The 22,674-nt window shown below is 48.2% G+C and overlaps 1 protein-coding gene across 4 annotated transcripts in view; it reads right to left on the bottom strand.

Moving 5' to 3' along the window:
• Nucleotides 1–22,674, bottom strand: part of plekha3 (pleckstrin homology domain containing, family A (phosphoinositide binding specific) member 3) — a 35,722-nt gene that overhangs the window by 10,277 nt on the left and 2,771 nt on the right. For all 4 annotated transcript variants that reach the window (XR_013647748.1, XR_908451.4, XM_004086624.5 and 1 more), the window contains exons 2-5: nucleotides 22,142–22,258; nucleotides 21,922–22,071; nucleotides 21,683–21,804; nucleotides 21,451–21,555 (exon numbers count right to left, since the gene is read on the bottom strand). Coding sequence is in view for 2 of the 4 variants with exons in the window: in XM_004086624.5 (XP_004086672.1) it covers nucleotides 21,451–21,555; nucleotides 21,683–21,804; nucleotides 21,922–22,071; nucleotides 22,142–22,258 (494 nt within the window). In the remaining 2 variants the exon portion in view is untranslated. The remainder of the gene's footprint in view (nucleotides 1–21,450; nucleotides 21,556–21,682; nucleotides 21,805–21,921; nucleotides 22,072–22,141; nucleotides 22,259–22,674) is intronic.

The following is a 22,674-nucleotide window of genomic DNA, read 5'->3' as shown; positions in this document are numbered from 1 at the left end:
CGCTTTTTAAAAGTTTACTACTGATTTTTACAGAATGGTGTTTCACAGAGTACCCACTTTGTAGACGGTCCCTTGGCAGCCGGCTCGCTGCTCTTTCTGCATTCAAACCTTGAAACGAACAATTCTGATTAAAAGAAAAAAAAACAATCCTTTTTCTTTAGAAATGCATTTGTGGTTCAGTTTAAACTGTGCTTCATAATCATGTCTCTTTGCATTTCCAGGGTTTCCAAAGTTGTTCGGCATAATGCACATCTCTGCACCTTTGTACTGGGGGGGGGGGGGGGGGGTGTCTTCTTTCACGTCCTCACCTCTCTCCGTACCGTCATCATGCTGTTCTCTCCTAGATCCTCTTTACTGAAGTCACACAACAACACATTAAGGGCCGCTCTGTACATTTTGGAGAAAATGTAAGACTTTCACCTTATGGTTGTGAAAGTACTGTATATAGAAAATATGATAAAAGGCAGAGAGCCGCATGCAGCTCAAGAGCCGCCTGTTAACCCCCCCCTGCACTGAAAAATGAACGTCCCACCCCTCTGCCTCGCCGATAAGACATGCAAATTTCGGCCAATCAGATCAACCAGAAAGGTTCCTGCCCCACAAGTGACAAAAACGCCCCCTTAACACTGAGCGTAAATCCAGATGAGCGCGCAAAGAGGAATTGACCGCGCAAGATCACTTCTCAGTTAGAATTGCTCCAGCGTGGTTATAAGGTTCAATCACTCAGTTCCTAAATATGCCCGCTTAGTTGTCTTTACGCCCTTTCAATTTATGGCAGATATGTAATTCCATAGACCCTAACCAAACGGTTCCCGAACGCGGCTGTGTCAGCAGCTCACCACTCTCCCAGGGGATGGGTCAGCTGCGGAAAATAAATGTCACACACCTACATGCGCGACAGCGAACAGGGCTTTAACATTAAACACATGAAAGGGAAAACAAGATTTAGTCCTAGACAGACTTAAAATAAGTCTGGACAATGCAACAATAGGTGTGTTTAAGATTCTCGCCTGGATCGTTGGCAAGATCAGGCGGTTGCGGGGAAGATGTAAGGATAGTGAAAACAAGCTACGCCCCTTATTAGTTATTTCAGTCAGACAACTCTTGCAGTAAGAAATATTTATTTGACATTTTCCACATTCTTTAAGTTGGCATTCACATATTTTCGTTTGGCATAAGGCTCCGTTCAATTCCATGAGAAATTTCCATAACACTTTCGGGTAACAAAACCCCCCCTTTACGGAGCCCACAGGTGGAAGCCGGGGAGGAGGGTGGGGCGAAGAATGAGCGCTGAAGGTAAGAAAGAGAATGAACGACTGCGCACCTGGGCTTAAATAGGACGCTGAGCAGGTGAGTTAATTGACCGAACCGCCCTAGGGTATTTACCAGTAAAACACTGCAGCGAGTATCTGCCCGAAATACGATAAATCGTCATTTCATAGTTATTTTATAATTGTTTAATTTAAAACTGTTCCACTGTTTGTGGGTTCATTACAAATCTTGTAGTATTGTAAATGGCCAGCAAGTGAAACTAGCGCCGCGTATGAAGAATGACGTCATGCTGGAGCGCGCAGGGCAGCATAAAGAAAAGAAAAGGCGCTGAGAGTTTGTTTTTCTAGAAAAAAGCCACATGTGTGTGCTTGCATACACTGCTGTACTTGAAGAACCCGTGACTGAAACACACAAAATGTTAAGTGGGCTGCTGTTCATTTAAAGTGTACAACAAAATTTGGTGGCCTGTGTGGGGAGTTTTGCTTTGCCTCCTGGTGCTTCTGAAAAGAGCCATCAGAGCAGCATGGAGCTGGAAGAGTCAGAGGACCAGCTAGATGAGGTGGTGCTGCACTTAAGAGTGGAAGAACTGCAGGAGGTATGTGCTCAAGCCAAAATCACAATGACCAAAAAGGCCAAAAGGCACGTGCTAATCCGACTGATAAGTAGAGCAGCTGAGACAGCTATTGAGGACGAGGAAGAGGAAGTTGCACATGAGTTTTGAAACGTCTAACAGTGCAAAAGAAATGACAGAAAATGACAATAATGATGTACAAGCATTGGAGGAAAACACCTGTGAAAATGCAGCTGCACTGGCTAACCTGCAGGAGCAGTATTCTGCACTTCATTTAACTTTTCAAACTTCTTCAAGAAAGATCGTAGAGGAGATGAACAAACGGACACAAAGAGTTTATAAAATGATGGTTCTTCTCTGCCTCAACCTCCATTTGCCTTTGTTACTCACCCACCTGGACTAACCATCAGATGAGAATTCAAAATTAATGGACAAATCAGAGAGAGGGACCAGAAGGTTAAACTGTCATACTCTAATCTGATCCATCAGATAGAAATGGGACAAAAAAAAACAGAGTGAGACTGAGATCATCAAAGCTGTGGTCTGAGCTGTCAGCCCAGGCCTAAGTCTCAGAGACATGTTAGAAAGCAAAACAGATCTAACTCTTCAACAACTGCGGACAATTCTAAAAGGTTATTATAAAGAGGACAGCTCTGTTCATATGTTCCATCGCTTGATAAACATCACACAGAGTAGCAATGAGTCACCACAGAATTTCACCTTTAGAGCTAAAGGAGCGACTGCTTCATCCTCCAAAGAACCTGGTGCAGACAAGCATTAGAGTTTTGATTGAGGAAATTTCTCAGATCTGTGTGGACTGGACTAATCAGCCAAAATGTAAAGTAAAATGTAATGTAAATGTAAACAAAAGTTGTCTAGATGACCCCAAAGTAACTGATGATGTTTTGATTGCAAAAACAAATGAAGCTGCCAGTATTGAGTGGGAAAGACAACAGAAATTCAAAAGAAACAGCAAAAAGTAAGAGAGCTGAAAGCAGAAGCACAACCATTTAAAACCCCTGTCATGGCTGCAATGGGAGGACAAGTCTTCTTTTAACAGTTGACAGTTCAGTCTAAATCTGAAAACAGTAGATATTGAAGACTGAATAAACAAAAATGTATTATTGATTAATTTACTTATTGATTTTTTATTTATGTATTCAATTTTATTTGATTGAACGTTTTATAAGTACATTTTGCATAGAAAACAGTTAATATAGTTAATAGTACAGTACATGTTTTTTTTTACAAATTTACTACCAAAGAAAGGATGTACCAAAGGAAGTTACATCTTGTTTACACCAGGGTCCTTGTTTATCTTATTTAGGTAAAAAAAAAAGAAAAAAGGTCAAAAAGATTGGAATTTGTTTTGTCTTTTCAACTTGTCCTGTCCAACAGCTGAGCAAACAGATGTGAGCTGAAGGCCTCTTGTGTTGGACATATTTTACTTTAACAACAGGGGTTATGAATCTTCAGAAATACCTCTGGTTTGTCTGAATAAAACCCTTTATTAATCTAGGCCAAACTTTATACACCGCCACAGAGGCCCCCAATGCCACAGAGGCCCCCAATGCCAGAAAGCAGGAAAGCAAAGGGGGACAGAGAGTGCAAACTCCAGCCCAACCAGAAGAGCCCCGCCCCAGACCAGCACCCCACCACCACTCATGAGTTCTGAGCATCCCCCTACCCCAGTCACGAGCCAGGGCCCCCCAAGCAAGACCCCACACTCCAGGCAGCCACCCACCCAGCCCACGGTTAGTTCAGGAGAGAGCAAGGCCGGCCACTCCTGCCCAGAATGTCGTTGCCCAAGAGAAGTGGGGGCCCACAAGGGGGTGTTGTAAGCATGCCCCGACCAGGCAAACCCACAGTTGGAATTTTGGAGAAGGCCTGTCTCGAGGGAAAGGACCAGAACCCCCACCACAGGGACACGGACACCCCCAGGCTGGCTCAGATGTGATGTGATCCCTGGCTCTAGGTCTTGCCAGAGAACTCATGGATCCCTCTCCCTACTTAGAGAGAGGGCTGCCGGGCCCAGGAAGCCAGCACCAAAGGGACACGACTGGTACCCCCTGCCGGGGATGGGGTAGGGGACAGATGGTCCGAGGTTCCACCTTCCTTGTGTAATGTATTTGTGCGTGTTTATAATAAAGATTGGAATAGATTATTTATTGTATTTTTTTTAAATTTCTGATTCAAATAGGCATTGGCTCCCAGACACTCACAAGTTCCGGGTGTATGTGGGCACGCTGAAGTTATGGCCCAGCTAGACCCTGCTTTTAGTGGCCCCAAGTTAAATTGAGTTTGAGACCCCTGTGTTAAATACTTCAAGCTGCCATAAGATTGTTTAAACACATTTAAGGTTACCATTTATTATTGAAATTTTCACCAACTTTTGCGATATAGATATCGCATGACTTGATATCGCCATAACGATAAATTTGCGATTCATTATGCAGGCATAATTCCTAACGATTTTTTGGCAGTAGTGGCAGAAATGTTTGTGACTGTGGTTTGGTTTCAACAAAACCCCTCACTTTCCACTTCTTGATCAAAGCTTGAACACTGGCAGTGTTGCCAGATTGGGCGGTTTTCCGCCCAACTGGGCAGTTTTGATTCTAAATTTGCAGGTAAAAATGGCTTTGGTATGCATAATTTGGGCGGTTTTAGGGTCGGTACGGCGTTTTTTTTCTTTCTTATGAAAATATAGTAGCGGACTAAATTAGGCAGTGTGACTGTTGGAGTTCTGTTATTCTTCTATGTACTGGAGCTCCGTGAATGCACCATGGGCCTGGGCTCCGTCATATAACCTGTTGTTGGGGGTTTGCCCCCCTGCCCAGAATTGTGTTCTTTAAAACATAACCACGCAGCTGTGGCCACGTGTGGGAGGAGCAACCATATAATGTTTTAAACCTGATAGCTACATGATAGCTGTTTTACAATGCATGGTAGACACGGAGAATGTGGAGAGATCAGGTTTATTATTTTAAAGAGTTCTGCATGGTAATCATGTTTCCATGTTTGAGTTCATCATCCCAGAGAGAGTCTCATCTTCAGCTCCCGTAGAGAAAACTCTGAATGAGTTTAAAGCTTGCTGTCCCTCGTTAACCCGAGAAGGAAAAATAAAAACAGGGGACCTGATTCATAATTAGTGTCTCAATGAAAATAATTTTTTTTATAAGGTTCAGGAGGCCTGAGCAGGCTGGGTTCCCATCCTGCAGCGGGTCTCTGTCTGGCCGCCGGCTCGCCAACATGGCACTCATGAAGGGTCCAGCAAGATCTATGTGCAGTCTTTTCCATGGTTCTCCCGGGAACTCCCATGGATGTAGGGGAACTTGAGGGGGGGTTCGTTTGTCCATCTGGCATATCTCACATTCTCTGCAGATACGCTTCACATCCGAGTCAAGGCCGGGCCACCATACATATCTACGGGCTAAGGCTTTTGTCTTGACTTTGCCTTGATGTCCTAAATGGATTTCTTCTAGGATTTTCTCCCTCAGCTTGGAACGTATGACAACTCTTGTTCCCCAAGGAACACAACCTTGTTCTGTGGAAAGTTCATTTTTCCTCATGCTGAATGGCTTTAGGTGTTCTTACTGTTGTCCAGACAACCTTCCATTACGTACCTGTAGACTTGTGACAATTCCCTGTCTGTATGTGTTGCTTGTGCCACCTGTTGTGCACTAAGTGGCGCCTCTTGGAGATACTCTTACAGCAGTGAGTGAATTAGCGCTGAGGTTCCTGCTGTTCTGCATTGCTATGCTCTTTTGACTTGCAATGAACAGCCAACAGCTCCTCTAAACGTGGTAAGGGATACCACTTAGTCTCTACTGCTTGGTTAACGGACACTTTATAATCTCCGCATAACCGGAGTGATCTTTCTTTTTTGTACAGGCACTATGGGTGCTGCCCAGTGCTATGCTTCACTGGAGAGATTATTTTAGCATCTTCCAGTCTTTTAAATTCCCCTTTTTACTCACTCTTTCATAGCAAATGGAAGAGGCCTGCTTTTACAAAATTAGGGTGTCACATCAGGTTTCACCCCTATTGCTGCTTTTATGACTTTAAGCATGCCTAGCTCATTTGTAAAAACCTCTGAGTATTTCTCCAGCACCTCTGTGAGTGACTTACATGTGGGTGAAGTTAACGATTTAATCTGCTGCCAGTTGAGACTGAATTCCTTTAGCCAATCTCTACCACACAAAGTTGATCCACCCCCTTTTACCACTAACAAGGATAACTCTTTGGTCTCCTGTCCATAGCTCTCTGGTACTGTAATTTGGCCTAAAACAGGGATGTGACCTCCATTGTAAGCCTTGAGTCTAAACTGTTGCTGTCTGCAGTGGAAAATGTGAAAATCTTTCTTTGTACTTAACTTGTGGTAAGACACTCCTGGCAGCTCCAGTATCTATTTCCATCTCTAGCTCTGTGTTAGCAACAGTAAATGTATCCCTATACAAGTCGATGTAATTGTTTGTTACAGTCAAAATGCTAAACAGTCCTAGTTCAGCATCATCTTGTTGTGTTGAAGTGTTTTTCCCTTAACATTTTGTTTTTCTCTTGACCCAGTTTGAGCTTTTAAGCGACATGCCTTCTTAATGTGCCCCATTTTTCTGCAGTTATGACATTGGGCATCCTTAAAATAGCACTCATTTGGTGTGTGGTTCTTCCCGTTGCAACTTCAGCAGTTTCTTGTCTTGTGTCGCGGCTCCACCTTGTGGACATTGGCTGTTCCTACACTCTCATTTCAAACCACCCACAGCTGCCGGGCTGCTCTGTCCGCTGTTTCCATATTTAAGGCAATCTCAAAAGCTTTGGCTAAAGTAAGGTTGTTTTCGAATGTAATCTTTGCTGGCAAGTCTCGCTGGCAAGTCTCATTTTATATTCCGCTCACATAGTGAGGAGTCCAGGTTGGCACCAAACTCACAATGGGCTGCACTCCGTTTCAACTCCGCCGCATACTCTGCCACCGGCTGGTCGTGCTTCTGATTACATCTGTTAAAACGTAATCTCTATGCCACCAATATCGGCTTAGGCTCAAAATGTTCCTTTAATATTGTAACAATCTCATCAAATGTCTTTTCCTTAGGTTTACTAGGCTGCACCAGACTCCTTAGAAGTCCGTGGGTGGATGCGCCCATAACTGTTAGCAGCGTTGCTACATGTGCCAACCAGGAGAGCAGCCCCCCCGCTGCGCCGGAAGAGCCCAACGCAGGGCCCCACCCGAGAAGGGCACCCACAGCCCCAGACGCGCACCCCATCACCACCCAGGAGTTCTGGGCAGATGGTCCTAGGTCCCACTTTCCTTGCAAAATGTGTGTGCGTGTATGTGTGTTTGTGAGGGTGTGTGTGTGCATGTGTGTGTGTTTATGTTGGAATGTAAATTTTGAGGGGGGAGGGGTGTGTGTACTAAGGGGGGTGCAGTTAAAATTGGCTGGTAGGGCACTGAGGGGACATCTCCTGATTACTCACAGTGATGTCCCCTCACCCTCCCCACCAAAGTGCCCTAAAAGTCTAAGGTGCGGTTAAGATTGGCGGGTAGGGTGCTAGGAGGACATCTGCTGCTTGCTGGCAGTGATGTCCAAGCACCCCCCCTACCAAGGGCTCTACATGTCTAAGGTGCAAATAAAAACGAAAGAGGGGGGGGGCCCACTCCATACGGCAACCATGGGAGGGGGACCACTGCCAAGTAGCCCCCCCCCAAGGCGCATTGCAGGCTACACCCCCCACCCCTTCACCCTAATATGAGGTTATTTGAGGAAGGGGGTAGGTTGGGGACAGCTGGTAGACTGTCCCCCGGTGGTCAAACAGCTGTCCCCCAGCACCCCCAGCATAGGGGCCAAGTCCCCCCAGCCCAGGGACCCCATCCCCGGAGGCGCCGACACCCCAGGCCCAGCACCACCCACCCCACACAGAGAGAGAGGAACCAGAAAGCGCCGCCCCCCCGGAGCAAGTCCAGGCCCCCACCCCCAAGCGCCGGGGTGGTGTGGTCCTGTGGTCATGCTTTAAAAAGAACCTAATGGAAGTATTTTTTTCTCTCTCTCCTGCTATGTGTGTTGACTGACAGCTGTCAGTATGAACTTTTAAAAATGTTACACAATTTACCGGCGCCTGGGTTGGGCGGGCTGGGGCGCTGCGTGGTCCTCTGGGCTTGGGTGTGGGGGTGCGTGGTGGGGGGGTGGGGTGGTGGTCTGGCTTGGCTTGGGTGGGTGGTCCCTTTGCCTGTGCTGGGGGGGGTTGGCGGGGGGCGCTGCTCGGGGGGGGGCCCAGCGGCGCTGGATGGGCTTCCCACCTACACCTGGGGCTGGGATCGGCCCTTCCCTGGCTCTGGGGCGGGACGGGACAGCCCTCTTGGGGCCCCCGGTCGCTCTGGGTGTCATCCGCTTTGGCTGCGGGGTCTGGGGGGTGGTGGGGTGGGGGGTCTTGTCGGCCCTGCCTTGTGGGGGGGCATTCTGGGGGAGGGGGGGGGGCACTATTGGTACGGGGCAGGGGGGGTTGACGGGTCGGGGTCTCCGCTGAGGCCATCGGCGGTTTCCCCGGCCGGTCGGCTGCCTCGGTCCCGTCGAGGCCTGACCAGAGCTCTTCCAGGGCCGGCGTTTGGGGGTGGGGGCCTGGGCTTGCTCCTGGGGGGGGCCGACGCTTTCTGGCTCCTCTCTCTCTGTGTGGGGGGGGTTGGTGCTGGGCCTGGGGTGTCGGCGCCTCCGGGGGTGGGGCCCCTGGGCTGGGTGGGCCTGGCCCCCTTGCTGGGGGGGGGGGGGCAGCTGTCTGACCACCGGGGGACAGTCTACCAGCTGTCCCCAACTTACCCCCTTCCTCATATAACCTCATAATAGGGTGAGGGGGTGGGGGGCTTAGCCTGCGATGAGCCTTGGGGGGGGGGGCTTACTAGGCAGTGGCCCCCCTCCCATGGTTGCCGTATGGAGTGGGCCCCCCCTCTTTCGGTTTTATTTGCACCTTAGACATGTAGGGCCCTTGGTAGGGGGGGTGCTTGGACATCACTGCCAGCAAGCAGCGGATGTCCTCCTGGCACCCTACCCGCCAATTTTAACCACACCTTAGACATTTAGGGTCCCTTGGTGGGGAGGGTGAGGGGACGTCACTGTGAGTAATCAGGAGATGTCCCCTCAGTGCCCTACCCGCCAATTTTAACTGCACCCCCCTTAGCACACACACCCCTCCCCCCTCAATATATACATTCCAACATAAACACACACACATGCACACACACACCCTCTCAAACACACATACACGCACACACATTTTGCAAGGAAGGTGGGACCTAGGGCCATCTGTCCCCTGCCTCTTCCCTGGTGGGGGGTACGGGCCCCTTTGCAACGGCGGCCGTGTCCCCGGGGTGCCGGCTTCCTGGGCCCGGCGGTGCTCTCTCCGCGCGGCGGGGGGGTTCACATTACATCTGAGCCGGGAGTGTTCGTGTCCCTGGGGGGTGGGTTCTGGTCCTTGCTCCTGGGCGCTGGGCCCCGCCATATTTCCAACTGTGGCCGAGCCTGGTCGGGCCATATTTACAACACCCCTTGTGGGCCCTCTTTTTTTCCCCGGGGTTCCCCCCCTCTTGGGCGGGGGCGGCGGGCCCCTGCCCCGCTCCTCCCTGGACCAGCCGCGGGCCGGGCGGATGGCTGCCTGGAGCGCGGAGCGGGTCTCCCTTGGGGGGTCCTGGCTCGTACCTGGGGTTGGGGCGGGGGGATGCCCGGAACTCCTGGGTGGTGGTGGGGTGCTCGTCTGGGGCTGTGGGCGTCCGTCTCCGGTGGGGCCCTGCGTTGGGTTCTCCCGGCGCGGCGGGGGGGCTGCTCTCCTGGTTGGGCTGGGGCGGCGCTCTCTCTCCCTCCGTGCTTCCCTGCTCTCTGGCTCTGGGGGCCTTGCGGCGGTCCTGCTGGCCCTGGCCTGGGTGGCGGGCTTGGTCGCCCGGGCGGCGGTTGTTCCCTGCCGGTTCCCGTGTGGCGTTGGGGGGATTCCGGCTGCCGCTGCTGCTGCGGTGGGGGTCTTGGGGTGGGGATGGCTGGGCACTCTCCCTCCTTCTTTCCACGTTCCACCATCCATTTTAGAAGAACATAAACACTCACCTGAGCACAGGTGTTAGCTCACCTTTGCACTTACAGTTTGCATGACTGAATGACTGAAATATTTCACACTAGTTGGTTTTAAGGCATAAGTATGCGTGTGAACACTATCTGTTTTGTATATATGTCGACAGGTGGACATTTTTTGCAGCTAGCAGGTGTGTTTATAACATTTGAGTGTGTGTGTGGACAGGCTCCGCCCTTATTGTACTACATTTGAACGTTACCATAATGATTAACAACCAGTAAACTTGTTGCTTTATGCTGCTTCATGGTCTTATCCCCCTTCCCCTCCTATTATCACCCCCTACCCCCCCTCTCTCTATCGTCCCTCTCTCTTCTTCCCCTCTTTCCTTTTCCGTCCGGTCCAACACCAAAGATTTTCAGACATGATTGAAATTAATAAAGTTTGGCCTCAATTACAAAAGGGGTTTATCCAGACATACCTTTGGTTTGTCTGAAGATTAATAACCCCTCTTGTTAAAGTAAAATCTGTCCAACACAAGAGGCCCTCAGCTCTCATCTGTCTGCCCAGCTGTTGGACAGGACAAGTTAAAAAAAAAAAAAAAAAAAAAAAATGTTACACAATAACGACTTCATGAGGCAACAGCTTTTATTTTGAAATAAAAATGAAAGTTTTAAAAATTGTCAAAAAAGTATTGTTGAGAACTGACAAAAACACCCCCCTCCAAAAAAAAAATCCCCATTTTTTATCACAAAGAAAAATTCAAAGTTAAAATAAAATTTGGAAATAGCTCCAGATTTAATCTTTAGTAACTACTAGTAAATGTAAAAGTGTCAGAAAAGCTGGTAGTTTGATTAAACCCCTCTGAAACTGATTACTTGCTTGTTCTTTTTGCCTGTTAGTATCTAGATTTGGGGTAAATTCTTTAGAGACAACACAAGCAAACCACTCAGAAGTTCCACAATCAAGTGGCTGGAATAACATACAGGGACATGTGTGCAGAATATGGACTGGAGGAGTGGCTACAACAGATCCCTGGAAAGACCTCAGATCTCTCAGTCCAGAAAAGCGCAGTGCTAGGAACAGCTAAGATACTGCAGGACCCTCCGCGGGTGGTTTCTCCTCCAAGCTCGGGTCCTCTACCAGAGGCCTGGGAGCTTGAGGGTCCTGCAGTATCTTAGCTGTTCCTAGCACTGCGCTTTTCTGGACTGAGAGGTCTGAGGTCTTTCCAGGTATCTGTTGTAGCCACTCCTCCAGCTTGGGGGTTACTGCCCGAGTGCTCCAATTACCACAGGCACCACTGTCACCTTCACTTTCCAGGCTTTCTCCAGTTCTTCTCTGAGTCCCTGGTATTTCTCCAGTTTCCCATGTTCCTTCTTCCTGATGTTCCCATCGCTTGGCACTGCCACATCCACCACAACGGCTCTCCTCTGTTCTTTATCCACCACTACAATGTCTGGTTGGTTCGCCATTACCATCCTATCAGTCTGGATCTGGAAGTCCCACAGGATCTTTGCCCTCTCATGCTCTACAACCTTCGGAGGTGTTTCCCATTTTGACCTTGGGGTTTCCAGTTCATATTCTGCACACATGTTCCTGTATATTATTCCAGCCACTTGATTGTGGCGCTCCATGTATGCTTTCCCTGCCAGCATCTTACACCCTGCAGTTATGTGCTGGATTGTTTCAGGCGCTTCTTTGCACAGCCTACACCTTGGGTCTTGTCTGGTGTGGTAGATCTACACCTTGGGTCTTGTCTGGTGTGGTAGATCTACACCTTGGGTCTTGTCTGGTGTGGTAGATCTGAGCCTCTATTGCTCTGTTGCTCAGGGCTTGTTCCTGGGCTGCCAGGATGAGCGCTTCGGTGCTGTCCTGTAGGCCAGCCCTTTCTAGCCATTGGTAAGACTTCTTGATATCAGCCACTTCAGTTATGGTCCAGTGGTACATCCCATGCAGGGGTTTGTCCTCCCATGAGGATCTGTCCTCCAGCACTGTATCCTGTGCTCTCCATTGCCTGAGACATTCACTGAGCACACTGTCAGTTGGGGCCTTGAGCTGGATGTATTCATGGATCTTGGATGTTTCATCAAGGTGCAGGACTATATATATATATATATATATATATATATAAAATCCCCCACCACGTTTGGGCACGGAGTTTGAGAGCTCAAGTGATCCCAGGAGCTAAGCTGTCTGGGGCTTAAGCCCTTGGTAGGCTACCATGGCAGACAGGTCCTGGGTGATGAGTCAGACAAAGAGCCGTCCAGAAGCCTCCGATAAAGTACATAACCCAGGACCCAATTATGTCCCCCGGATCGGCGTCACCGGGGCCCCACTCTGAAGCCAGGCCTGGGGTTGGCGCTCGTAGGTGAGTGCCTGGTGACCGAGGCTCTCCCCAAGGACCCCGGTCAGGCTCAGCCGAAAGAACAACATGGGACCACTCTGCCATGGGCTGCGGGCGGTCATGATGCAGCGGTAGGGCGGTTGACCCATAATTGGAAGATTGCAGGTTCGATTCCCGCCTTGCACGCCCATGGGTCGACGTGTCTTTGGGCAAGCCATTGAACCTCACCTTACCTCTGGCTGGAGGTTGGCGCCAGTGTTCGGCAGCGGAGCTGCCACCAATGTGTGAATTTGTGTGTGACTGGGTGAATGGGACTGTGACTGTAAAGCGCTTTGGGCCTTGTAGGTAGAAAAGCGCTATATAAGTATACGCCATTTACCACCACCCGTAGAAGGCCTTTAAAAAATGATTCAATGAAGTTCATTGTGTCTATAAGTTCTATTAAGCACTTAAATTATTTTTTTATCAGACACTGGGTTTGTTTTGTGTAAAACCTACGCACATGTTTCGGCGGAATGCCTTCCACCTTCATCAGGGTCGTCATCAGATGGTGGCGTGTGACGTCTTTAAAAACAGCTGATTTGTGACTGAGGCGGAGTCACCTGTCAAACTTTGACAAGTGACTCCGCCCCTTGATGTCCGTCTTTCTCTGGAGGATGTTGCTCCAGGTGTGAGAGAGCAGGAAAGCCCCCTCATCCCGGTTCATGGAAGTGTGGGCTCGTTTTCTGATCTCCACCGCCTCCATGATCCATCTGCGGTGTCTGTTGTCTTCGGTGCGGAGGACTTTGGCCTTTTCCCAGTCCATGATATGGTTTTCTTGTTTGCAGTGATCCGTTATGGCTGAATTTATGTTTTCTTGAACTGCCTGTTGTCGTCTGGCTCTTGTTAGTATTTTGTTTGTTTCCTTTTCGCATTCTTTTTGATGTTCTGTTTTTCTTGTGATGAAGGAGCGTCCTGTTTCTCCGATGTATGTTTTATTGCAGGTGTGACATGGGATTTCATAAATGACATTGCATTTTTTATTTTGTTCAATCTTATCTTTTGGGTGAACCAGTAGTTGCCTGAGTTTTTTATACGGTTTCACTGGGGTGCTGATGTGATGCTTTTTCATGGCTCTTTGGATGCGTTCTGTGATTCCCCTGATGTATGGCAATGTAACCATTCCTTTGTTTTCTGTTTTTTTCCTCAGTTTCTCCTTCTCTACTTCCTTGCATTTCTTCTGCTCCACCTGTGTTTGTCCCTTTTTTATGGCCCATTGAGGATATTGACACCTGGTTAGTGCATTTTTTATGTGTTTCTTCTCCTCCGTTTCGTCCTCCCCGTCCGTTACCAGCTGTGCACGCTCAAACAAGGTTCTTACGACAGATATTTTGTGAGTGGTAGGATGTTCTGAGGTCCATAATAAATATTGGTCTGTGTGAGTTGGTTTCCTGTGTACTTTTATTTTTATGTCTTTGTTTTCCATGTGTCTGATGTTGATGTCCAGGAAGTTGATGGAGTTGTCTTTTTCCTCTTCATGTTTGAATTTGATTTGTCCCGTATCGTCCATCGTGTTCAAATGGTCTGTGATCTCCTGCGTGTGTCCTGCTTTGATCTTTTCCAGAATGTCGTCGACGTAGCGTTTCCACAAGGTTGGACGGCAGTGCTCTGGTGCGGATGTTATTGCTCTCTTTTCCAGGTCCTCCATGAAAAAGCTGCACATTGTGGCTGATAGCGGGTCGCCCATGGGAAAGCCTTCTTTTTGTCTGTAAATTGTGTTACGGTATTGGAAATACGTGGATGTAGTAATTAACTGGAGGAGTTGTGTAATGTCATTAACTGTAAGGTTTGTGCGTTTCCTTAGTGATTTGTCTGCTGTTAACTGTTCCTGCACTATTTGTAGTGTGGCTTCTACTGGAGTCCTAGTGAATAATGATATTACGTCATGTGAAATGAATATCTCGTTTGCTTCCATCTTTGTGTTTTTGAGTTCTTCTGCCAGCTGTTTTGCATTTTCACAATGGTAGTCTGTGTTTCCTAGGAGGGGTTTCAAAATATCGGCGATGAATTTGGATAGGTTGTATGTTACTGATCCCATGCTGTCTATTATGGGCCTTAGTGGTGCTCCAGGTTTGTGTATTTTTGGAGTGCCATAGATCCGGGGGATGATGCTGGCTGTTGGTATGAGATGGTTATAGGTTTGTTTGTCTATTTTCTTTTCCTCCTGTAACTGTTTGAGTATAGTCTTGAGTTTTCTCTTCTTTGCTTCTGTGGGGTCTCTTTTCAGGACCTCATAGGTATTCCGGTCTTGAAGCATCTCATTCATTTGTTTTTCATATTGTTCTGTGTCCATGATGACCGTGGTTCTGCCTTTGTCTGCTGGTAGTATTGTGATTTCTCTATTGTTTTTCAGATTGTGGATGGCTGCCATTTCTTCTTTGGTTATGTTACTAGGTGGTAGTTTTGCGGTTTTGAGAATGCCTGCTATTTCATTGCGTAGTGCTGCTTTTTCTCCTGGGTCCTGTATTTTTTCACATGCTAATTCGGTGGCTACGATGAACTCCTCATGCGGGATCTGTTTTGGGGTTATGGCGTAGTTTAATCTGTGTGATAATATACTGCGTTCAGCTTCGGATAGTGTGTGTTTTGATAGGTTGGAAATCCATTTATCATTTATGGTATTTTTTAGTTCTTGCTTTTTTCCTGCTTTGGCTATTAGTTTTTCAAGTTTTTCTATGTGGCGTGTTTTTGTTTTTTCGTACTCACTGCTGTGCACGTTGCGTAGATGTCCTCTCAGGTTTTCCTCTGTTTCTTTGTCAAGCGACTGTCGCTGTGTGAAGTCCTGCAGTTCCCGTTCCAGCTGTGTTTCCAAAATGTTGATCTTGTTCGTTGTGCACCGGATTCTTTCTTTGACCAAAGCCCTCCGCACTCTTTTGATCATCCGCTCTGCGTTGTCGGTTCTGATCGGGTTCTTTATGTTGAGACTGGCTGGAATAATCCCTTCATCCCGGCAGCGGAGGTTAAACCGCAAATGGTTCCTCTGGCGCGCCCGTTTACGTTCCAGTTTTTCCAGACGCCGGAGTTCTCTCATGCATAATTTAAATCCAAATAACATTTAAAAAATGTTATTTGGATGGCAGTCAAAGGCGGGTGCCTTGGTGGCCCAGACCCCGGTCATGGAACTTGTCTTACAGAACATGGAACTTCACCTCTCTGGGAGGGAAGGAGCCTGAGTTTGTGTGAGAAGTTGAGAGATACCGTCTAGATATAGTCAGGCTCACCTCCACACATAGCCTGGGCTCTGAAACTCAGTCCTTAGAGAGGGGTTGGACTCTCTACCACTCTGGAGTCGCTCATGGTGAGAGGCGGCGGGCTGGGGTTGGCTTACTCGTGAGCCCCCATCTCAGCCGCCAAGTGTTGGAGTTCACCCAGGTGGACCAGAGGGTCATGTCCCTCCGCCTTTGGGTGGGGGACAGGTCTCTAACTGTGGTTTCGGCTTACGGCTCGAACAGCAGTTTAGTGTACCCGGCCTTCTTGGCGTCTCTCAAAGACGTACTGGAAAGTGCCCCAACGGGGGACTCCATTGTCCTCCTGGGAGACTTCAATGCCCATGTGGGCAATGACAGTGGCACCTGGAGGGGTGTGATTGGTAGGAATGGCTTCTCTGATCTGAAACCGAGCTGTGTTTTGTTATTAGACTTCTGTGTTCGTCATAGTTTGTACATAACAAACACCATGTTCGAGCGCAAGGGTGTCCATCAATACACATGGCATCAGGACACCCTAGGCAGGAGATCAATGATCGACTTTGATGTTGTTTCAGGCGCCTTCGGCCTTGTGTCTTGGACACTCGGGTAAAGAGAGGGGCAGAGCTGTCCACCAATCACTACCTGGTGGTGAGTTGGATTCACTAGCGGGGAAGAAGGCCAGAAAGACTTGGGAGACCTAAACGCACTGTGAGGGTTTGCTGGGAATGTCTTTCTGATCCCTCCGTTAGTGAAGTCTTTAACTCCGACATCCAGGAGAACTTCAGACAGGTACCGAGGTAGGTTGGGGACATTGAGTCAGAGTGGACCATGGACACACATGTTTCAGAGCTGGCCGGTTCTGGGAGGGGTTCAGCGAGGCCATGGAGAAGAACTATCGGTTGGCCTCGAAGAGATTCTGGCAAACTGTCCGGCGCCTCAGAAGGGGAAAGCAATTCTCTACAGGCACTGTTCTCAGTGCAGGTGGGGAGCTGTTGACTTCGACTGGGGACAATATCGTGCGGTGGAAGGAATACTTTGAGGTTCTCCTCAATATCACTGACACGCCTTCTTTTGAGTAAGCAGAGAATGAGGACTTTGGGGTGAGGCTGTCTATTACCCGGGCTGAGGCAAGGCTCCGGGAGTGGAAGTGAAATGTTTTGCACTGTGTTTTCTTTTCTTTTGCTCCGGGAGTGGACAAAGTCTGCCCAGGGTACCTCAAGTCTCTGGATACGGTAGGAGTGTCTTGGCTGACACGTCTCTGCAGCATCGTGTGGAAATTGGGAACTGTACTACTGGATTTCCAGACGGGGTGGTGGTTCCACTTTTTAAGAAGGGGGGCCGGAGGGCGCATTCCAACTATCGGGGAATCACACTCCTCAGCCTCCCTGGGAAAGTCTATGCCAGGGTACTGGAAAGGAGAGTCTGTCCGATAGTAGAACCTCAAATCCAGGAACAACAGTGTGGTTTCCGTCCTGGTCGTGGAAAAGTGGACAGTGGTTATTCATGGGAGTTCGCTCATCCAGCCCATATGTGTTTTGTGGATTTGGAGAAGGCGTTCAACCGCGTCTCTCATGGTATCCTTTGGGGGGTGCTCTGGGAGAATGGGGTCTGGGGAGCCTTACTGAAGGCTGACCAGTCTCTGTATAATCGGAGCAAGAGCTTGTTTCGCAGTAAGTCAGACTTGTTTCCGGTGCATGTTTGAATCTGGCAGGGCTGCCCTTTGCCACCGGTTCTGTTCATAGCTTTTATGGACAGAATTTCTAGGCCAGGCTAGGGGCCGGAGAGGGTCTGGTTTGGGGACCACAAGTTTCCTCTCTGCTCTTTGCAGTTGATGTCCTGTTGGCTTCATCAAGCTGGGACCTCCAGTGTGCATTGGGGCGGTTTGCTGCCGAGTGTGAAGCAGCTGGGATGAGGGTCAGCACCGCTAAGTCTGAGGACATGGTTCTTGACTGGAGAAAGGTAGTTTGCCATCTCTCGGTGGGTGGAGTGTCCGTACTCCAGGTGGAGGAGTTTAAATACCTTGGGGTCTTGTTCACAAGTGGGGAAAGATCAGAATGTGAGATTGATAGGTGGAACGGGGCAGCGTCCGTAGCTATGCGGTCGCTATATCGGTCGCTGTATCGGTCTGTTGTGGTGTAGAGAGAGCTGAGCCAAAAAGCAAAGCTCTCAATTTACCAGTCAATTTTTGTTCCAATACTCAACTATGGTCATGAGCTCTGGTTCATGACCAAAAGAACGAGGTCCCCAATACATGCGGCTGAAATGAGCTTCCTCCGTAGGGTGGCTGGGCGCTCCTTTAGAGATAGGGTAAGAAGCTCGGTCACCCGCGGAGAGCTCAGAGTAGAACCGCTTCTACTCCACATCAAAAGGAGCCAGTTGAGAGATGGAGAGATGGAGAGATGGAGAGATGGATAGATGGATAGATACGTTATTAATCTCCCAAGGGAGAAATTCAGGTGTCCGGCCGCAAAACACACAAAATAAATAACAATAAAATAATAGTTCATAAAATAGAAATTCATATCAAGCAGATTTGTTAAACAGCTGTACCGAACCGAAATGTACCGAACCCTATAAAATTCTGAACCGAACCAAATTGAGATTTTAGCGTATCGTTACACCCCTAGTGTATATATATTTAAATATATATAAAAAGGCGCCCCTCTCACCCTCCGCGGGTGGTTTCTCCTCCAAGCTCGGGTCCTCTACCAGAGGCCTGGGAGCTTGAGGGTCCTGCGCAGTATCTTAGCTGTTCCTAGCACTGCGCTTTTTTGGACTGAGAGGTCTGAGGTCTTTCCAGGTATCTGTTGTAGCCACTCCTCCAGCTTGGGGGTTACTGCCCCGAGTGCTTCAATTACCACAGGCACCACTGTCACCTTCACTTTCCAGGCTTTCTCCAGTTCTTCTCTGAGTTCCTGGTATTTGTCCAGTTTCTCATGTTCCTTCTTCCTGATGTTCCCATCGCTTGGCACTGCCACATCCACCACGGCTTTCCTCTGTTCTTTATCCACCACTACAATGTCTGGTTGGTACGCCATTACCATCCTATCAGTCTGGATCTGGAAGTCCCACAGGATCTTTGCCCTCTCATTCTCTACCACCTTCAGAGGTGTTTCCCATTTTGACCTTGGGGTTTCCAGTTCATATTCTGCACACATGTTCCTGTATATTATTCCAGCCACTTGATTGTGGCACTCCATGTATGCTTTCCCTGCCAGCATCTTACACCCTGCAGTTATGTGCTGGATTGTTTCAGGCGCCTCTTTGCACAGCCTACACTTTGGTTCTTGTCTGGTGTGGTAGATCTGAGCCTCTATTGCTCTGGTGCTCAGGGCTTGTTCCTGGGCTGCCAGGATGAGCGTTTCGGTGCTGTCCTGTAGGCCAGCCCTTTCAAGCCGTTGATAGGACTTCTTGATATCAGCCACTTCAGTTATGGTCCGGTGGTACATCACATGCAGGGGTTTGTCCTCCCATGAGAATCTGTCCTCCAGCACTGTATCCTCTGCTCTCCATTGCCTGAGACATTCACTGAGCACACTGTCAGTTGGGGCCTTGAGCTTGATGTACTCATGCATCTTGGATGTTTCATCCTGGATAGTGGGTTCTACGCTCAATAGTCCTCTGCCTCCTTCCTTGCGGCTAGCATACAGTCTCAGGGTGCTGGATTTGGGATGGAACCCTCGATGCATGTTGAGGAGCTTTCGTGTTTTAACTTCCATGGTTTGTATCTCTTTCTTTGGCCATTTTATTATTCCTGCAGGGTATCTGATAACTGGCAGTGCGTAGCTGTTTATTGCCTGGGTCTTATTTTTGCCATTGAGCTGGCTTCTCAGGACTTGCCCCACTCGTTGGAGGTATTTAGCTGTTGCAGCTTTCCTTGTTGCCTGCTCCAGGTTACCATTTGTGGAATTCCAAGGTACTTGTAACTGTCCTCGATGTCTGCTATTGTTCCTTCTGGGAGTGAGACCCCTACTGTGTGGACTACCTTGCCTCTCTTTGTCACCATCCAGCTGCATTTCTCAAGCCCAAATGACATCTCAATGTCAGTACTGTAGATCATGGTGGTGTGGATCAGATTCTGACAAGCGTGTAAATACTTGCTCTCTTCTTCTGAGTGAAAAGCGACTTTAAGAAGCGTAAAGTTGCGCAGCGCCCCCTTGTGTACAGGAGTATTTCTGTTTACATTAAGCGCCATCTAATGTCAGGGAATGAAATTGCATGTTCGCTCGGTTCATCGTCAGCAAAAATCGCCTGGGTGTGAACACAAAAAACGTGGCGAAAAACGCTGGGGAATAACGCCTGGCGAATATTCGTCCCGGTGTGTACGGGCCTTAAGTGTCAAAGAGTCTTTGTTTGGCAGTTTCCAGTGCTTCAGGTATGGGCATCTGGCTGTATCTCTTAGGTACTTGCTTTCTCATTGTACCTCTTTGAGCCTCTGTCAGCTTACTCACATCCTTCCGAGTTGCCTTGATTTTGGCCTCTAACCGTTGCTTCCATGGTGGGTACTGTTTTCTTCCATGGTTGCTCTTGTAGCCAAGCATCTCAAGGATCACTGCTGCTGAAGTGTAAACCAGTTCATTGGTTTCTGTGATGGTTGTGGTAGAATTTGCCCTCAATGCTTCATTTACAGTTTCCAGTAGACTTTCAGGCGGTACATCACTTAACCGTTGTAGCTGGTGTCGGGGTTGCCTAGTGTTCATTGTAGACATGATCTTGTCTTTCAGGTCAGTTGCTGCCTCGCTCAGCATAATTGTGGCTGCTGGGGCTGTGTACCCAATCTCAGGGTGGGAGTGTGGTATAACCTCCTCTCTGACCTGCTGTTCTGGCTCTCCCGTGGCATTGTATTGTATCGCTTCAATCTCAAGTTGTGATAGGAGTTGCCGTTTGTGTATGTTAGAGCACTGGGCTACCAGTTGTTTGGCAGTTAGCCTTGATTGTGGGTTTCGAAGCATCCATTTATTCCACATTCTCTGCATGTAACCCCTCTGGGTGGGATTACTTGAGTAGTAGCATTCTAACAGAACCTTTTTCTCACATCTAGTCCATTTCCGTCTTGTTCCAGTAGCCCACTTTCTTTAATTGTTCGTTCTGCCCTGGGAATCGAACCCGGGTTTCCTGCATGACAGTCCTGCACCTTACCAACCATATATATATATATATATATATATATATATATATATATATATATATATATATATATATATATATATATATATATATATATATATATATATATATATATATGTGTATACATACACAGTCAGTCATTGATTCATCTTTTTCTGTTTTGTCCCTTTTTGTCCCTTTCGAGGTCACGGGGCTGCTGGAGCCTATCCCGGCCACTGGTGGGCGAAGCCAAGGAACACCCTGGAGGGGTCGCCAGTCTGTCGCAGGGCCACAATCACACACCCATTCACTCTAACATTCACACCTATGGACAATTTAGAGTTGTCAATTGACCTATGAAGCATGTTTTTGGACGGTGGGCGGAAGCCGGAGACCCCAGAAAAACGTTTGGCCACCCCTGGTATAGGTCTTTTCCATTCAATTATGCCTCAGACAGGTTGATCTGGTTCGATCCTAGGAATACAAATACTAGAAATCGATTCATCGATTAATAGATTAATTTTTACACCCCTTGAATTTATAGAGGACCTTTGTCACAAATCACTTCGACAAGTGCACACAGACAGGCATAATATGGGATTTGCACAATAAAAAAAAAATTAACCACCCAACTCGTGTTTGTACAAAGTGAATTAGCACCCAGGTACACCCCCCCACAAGGCCCACCACAGCCCAGGGCAACTGACAGAAGTCTACCAGCTACCCCGGGGGGGCGGGGGGCGGCAGGCAACCCCCACCCAATAAATGCAAAATAATGACTAAAAGTTAGTCTTTCCCTATGGGTAGCGACACACTCGGTCTAGTTCTAATATACAGTCAAAGGGTTCAGGCCCATCCGAAGAATTAAACCTAGTGGCTTAAGACAGAGTTACCTTCTCCGCAGGCCTCAAGTCAGGCATCAGGCTCTGGTTGGCCAGGCTCATGCACTCCTCCAGAGTCTGAATGAAGGTTGTACACGTGGCACTGAGCAAAGAGGCCTGCACACACACACACACACACTCACACAGTTTTAGACATGTTTCACAAATGATTCTCCCTCTAAGTCAGTTTCACAGAAGAAAAGTGTAAATTCCCGCTTTGCAAAGATAGAGGCAATGTGCTGACCTCACTTGTGGGCGTGGCCTCATCTCCTGTGTTGTTCTGTGATTGGATGGTCTGGACCTGTTGCACCAGAAGGTCACAGTACAGACGCAGTTCAGACATCTTGGTTTTCAGACATTCTGGACCTGGAACAGATAGAGGGATCCTCAGCTGAACCAAAAGGAACTGGTTTCTGCAGGTTTGGATATCCGTATTTCAAAATGCTCAAATAATGTAAAGCTCTCATCTCCTTGATTTCTCACCTCCGTGTTTCTTGCTGTCCAGGTTTCCAGCTTTGGATGAACCTAACGCTACCAGCCACCTCTGGCGCTCAGCGGCGTTCACAGCACGCACGTAGAAGTGCTGCTCTCCAGGGATGATCAGATCCAGCCGGGTGGAATCTGTGGGATGAACTAAAACAAGCAGACAGAGGTGATGCAGGGCCTTCCCAGCAAAGAGCAACTGGATGCTCAGCACTCTGACCTTTAATGTCGCACACAGACATCTTGATCGATCCTTTGCTGCCTTTGTTGACGTCGTCCTCACTGTCGTAGTACGAGATGACCCCGTTTTCAAGGACAAACCAGCGAGGCTGCCAGCCTTCACAGAAACAAATAAGCAGAAAACACCACAAGAGTAATGGAGACCATCTACATCTTCCAAATCTGAGCTCACCACTTCACTTTGTGTGAGCAATGTGGGCACCCAAACCTGCAACCTTCAAATCAGAGGATGACCACTTTACCTCTGCACCTCCATTGATTTTACAAAAGAACTGGACTAAGCGATCCCCTCCCCCTGGCGTTCCAAACAGGAAGTACCTGCTGACTCCAAGAACCCAAAATCTCATAGCCTTCTATAGAGAAACAAAACCTGCTATCCAGTCATTCTTTTGGTCAGAAGAACCATTCTTGCTCTGATGTAAAAAAATGTAAACATGTTCTGGATAGTCCTCTTTTTTCCGTGTTATTTTTTCTTTATTGCAACTTATTCAAGTTCGAAACTGACCAATCACA

This window comes from Oryzias latipes, chromosome 15 (genome assembly GCF_053564925.1).
Source record: "Oryzias latipes strain Hd-rR chromosome 15, Olatipes_Hd-rR_3.1".
Taxonomy (NCBI): Eukaryota; Metazoa; Chordata; class Actinopteri; order Beloniformes; family Adrianichthyidae; genus Oryzias; species Oryzias latipes.
This window is presented reverse-complemented; position numbering and strand designations above follow the sequence as displayed.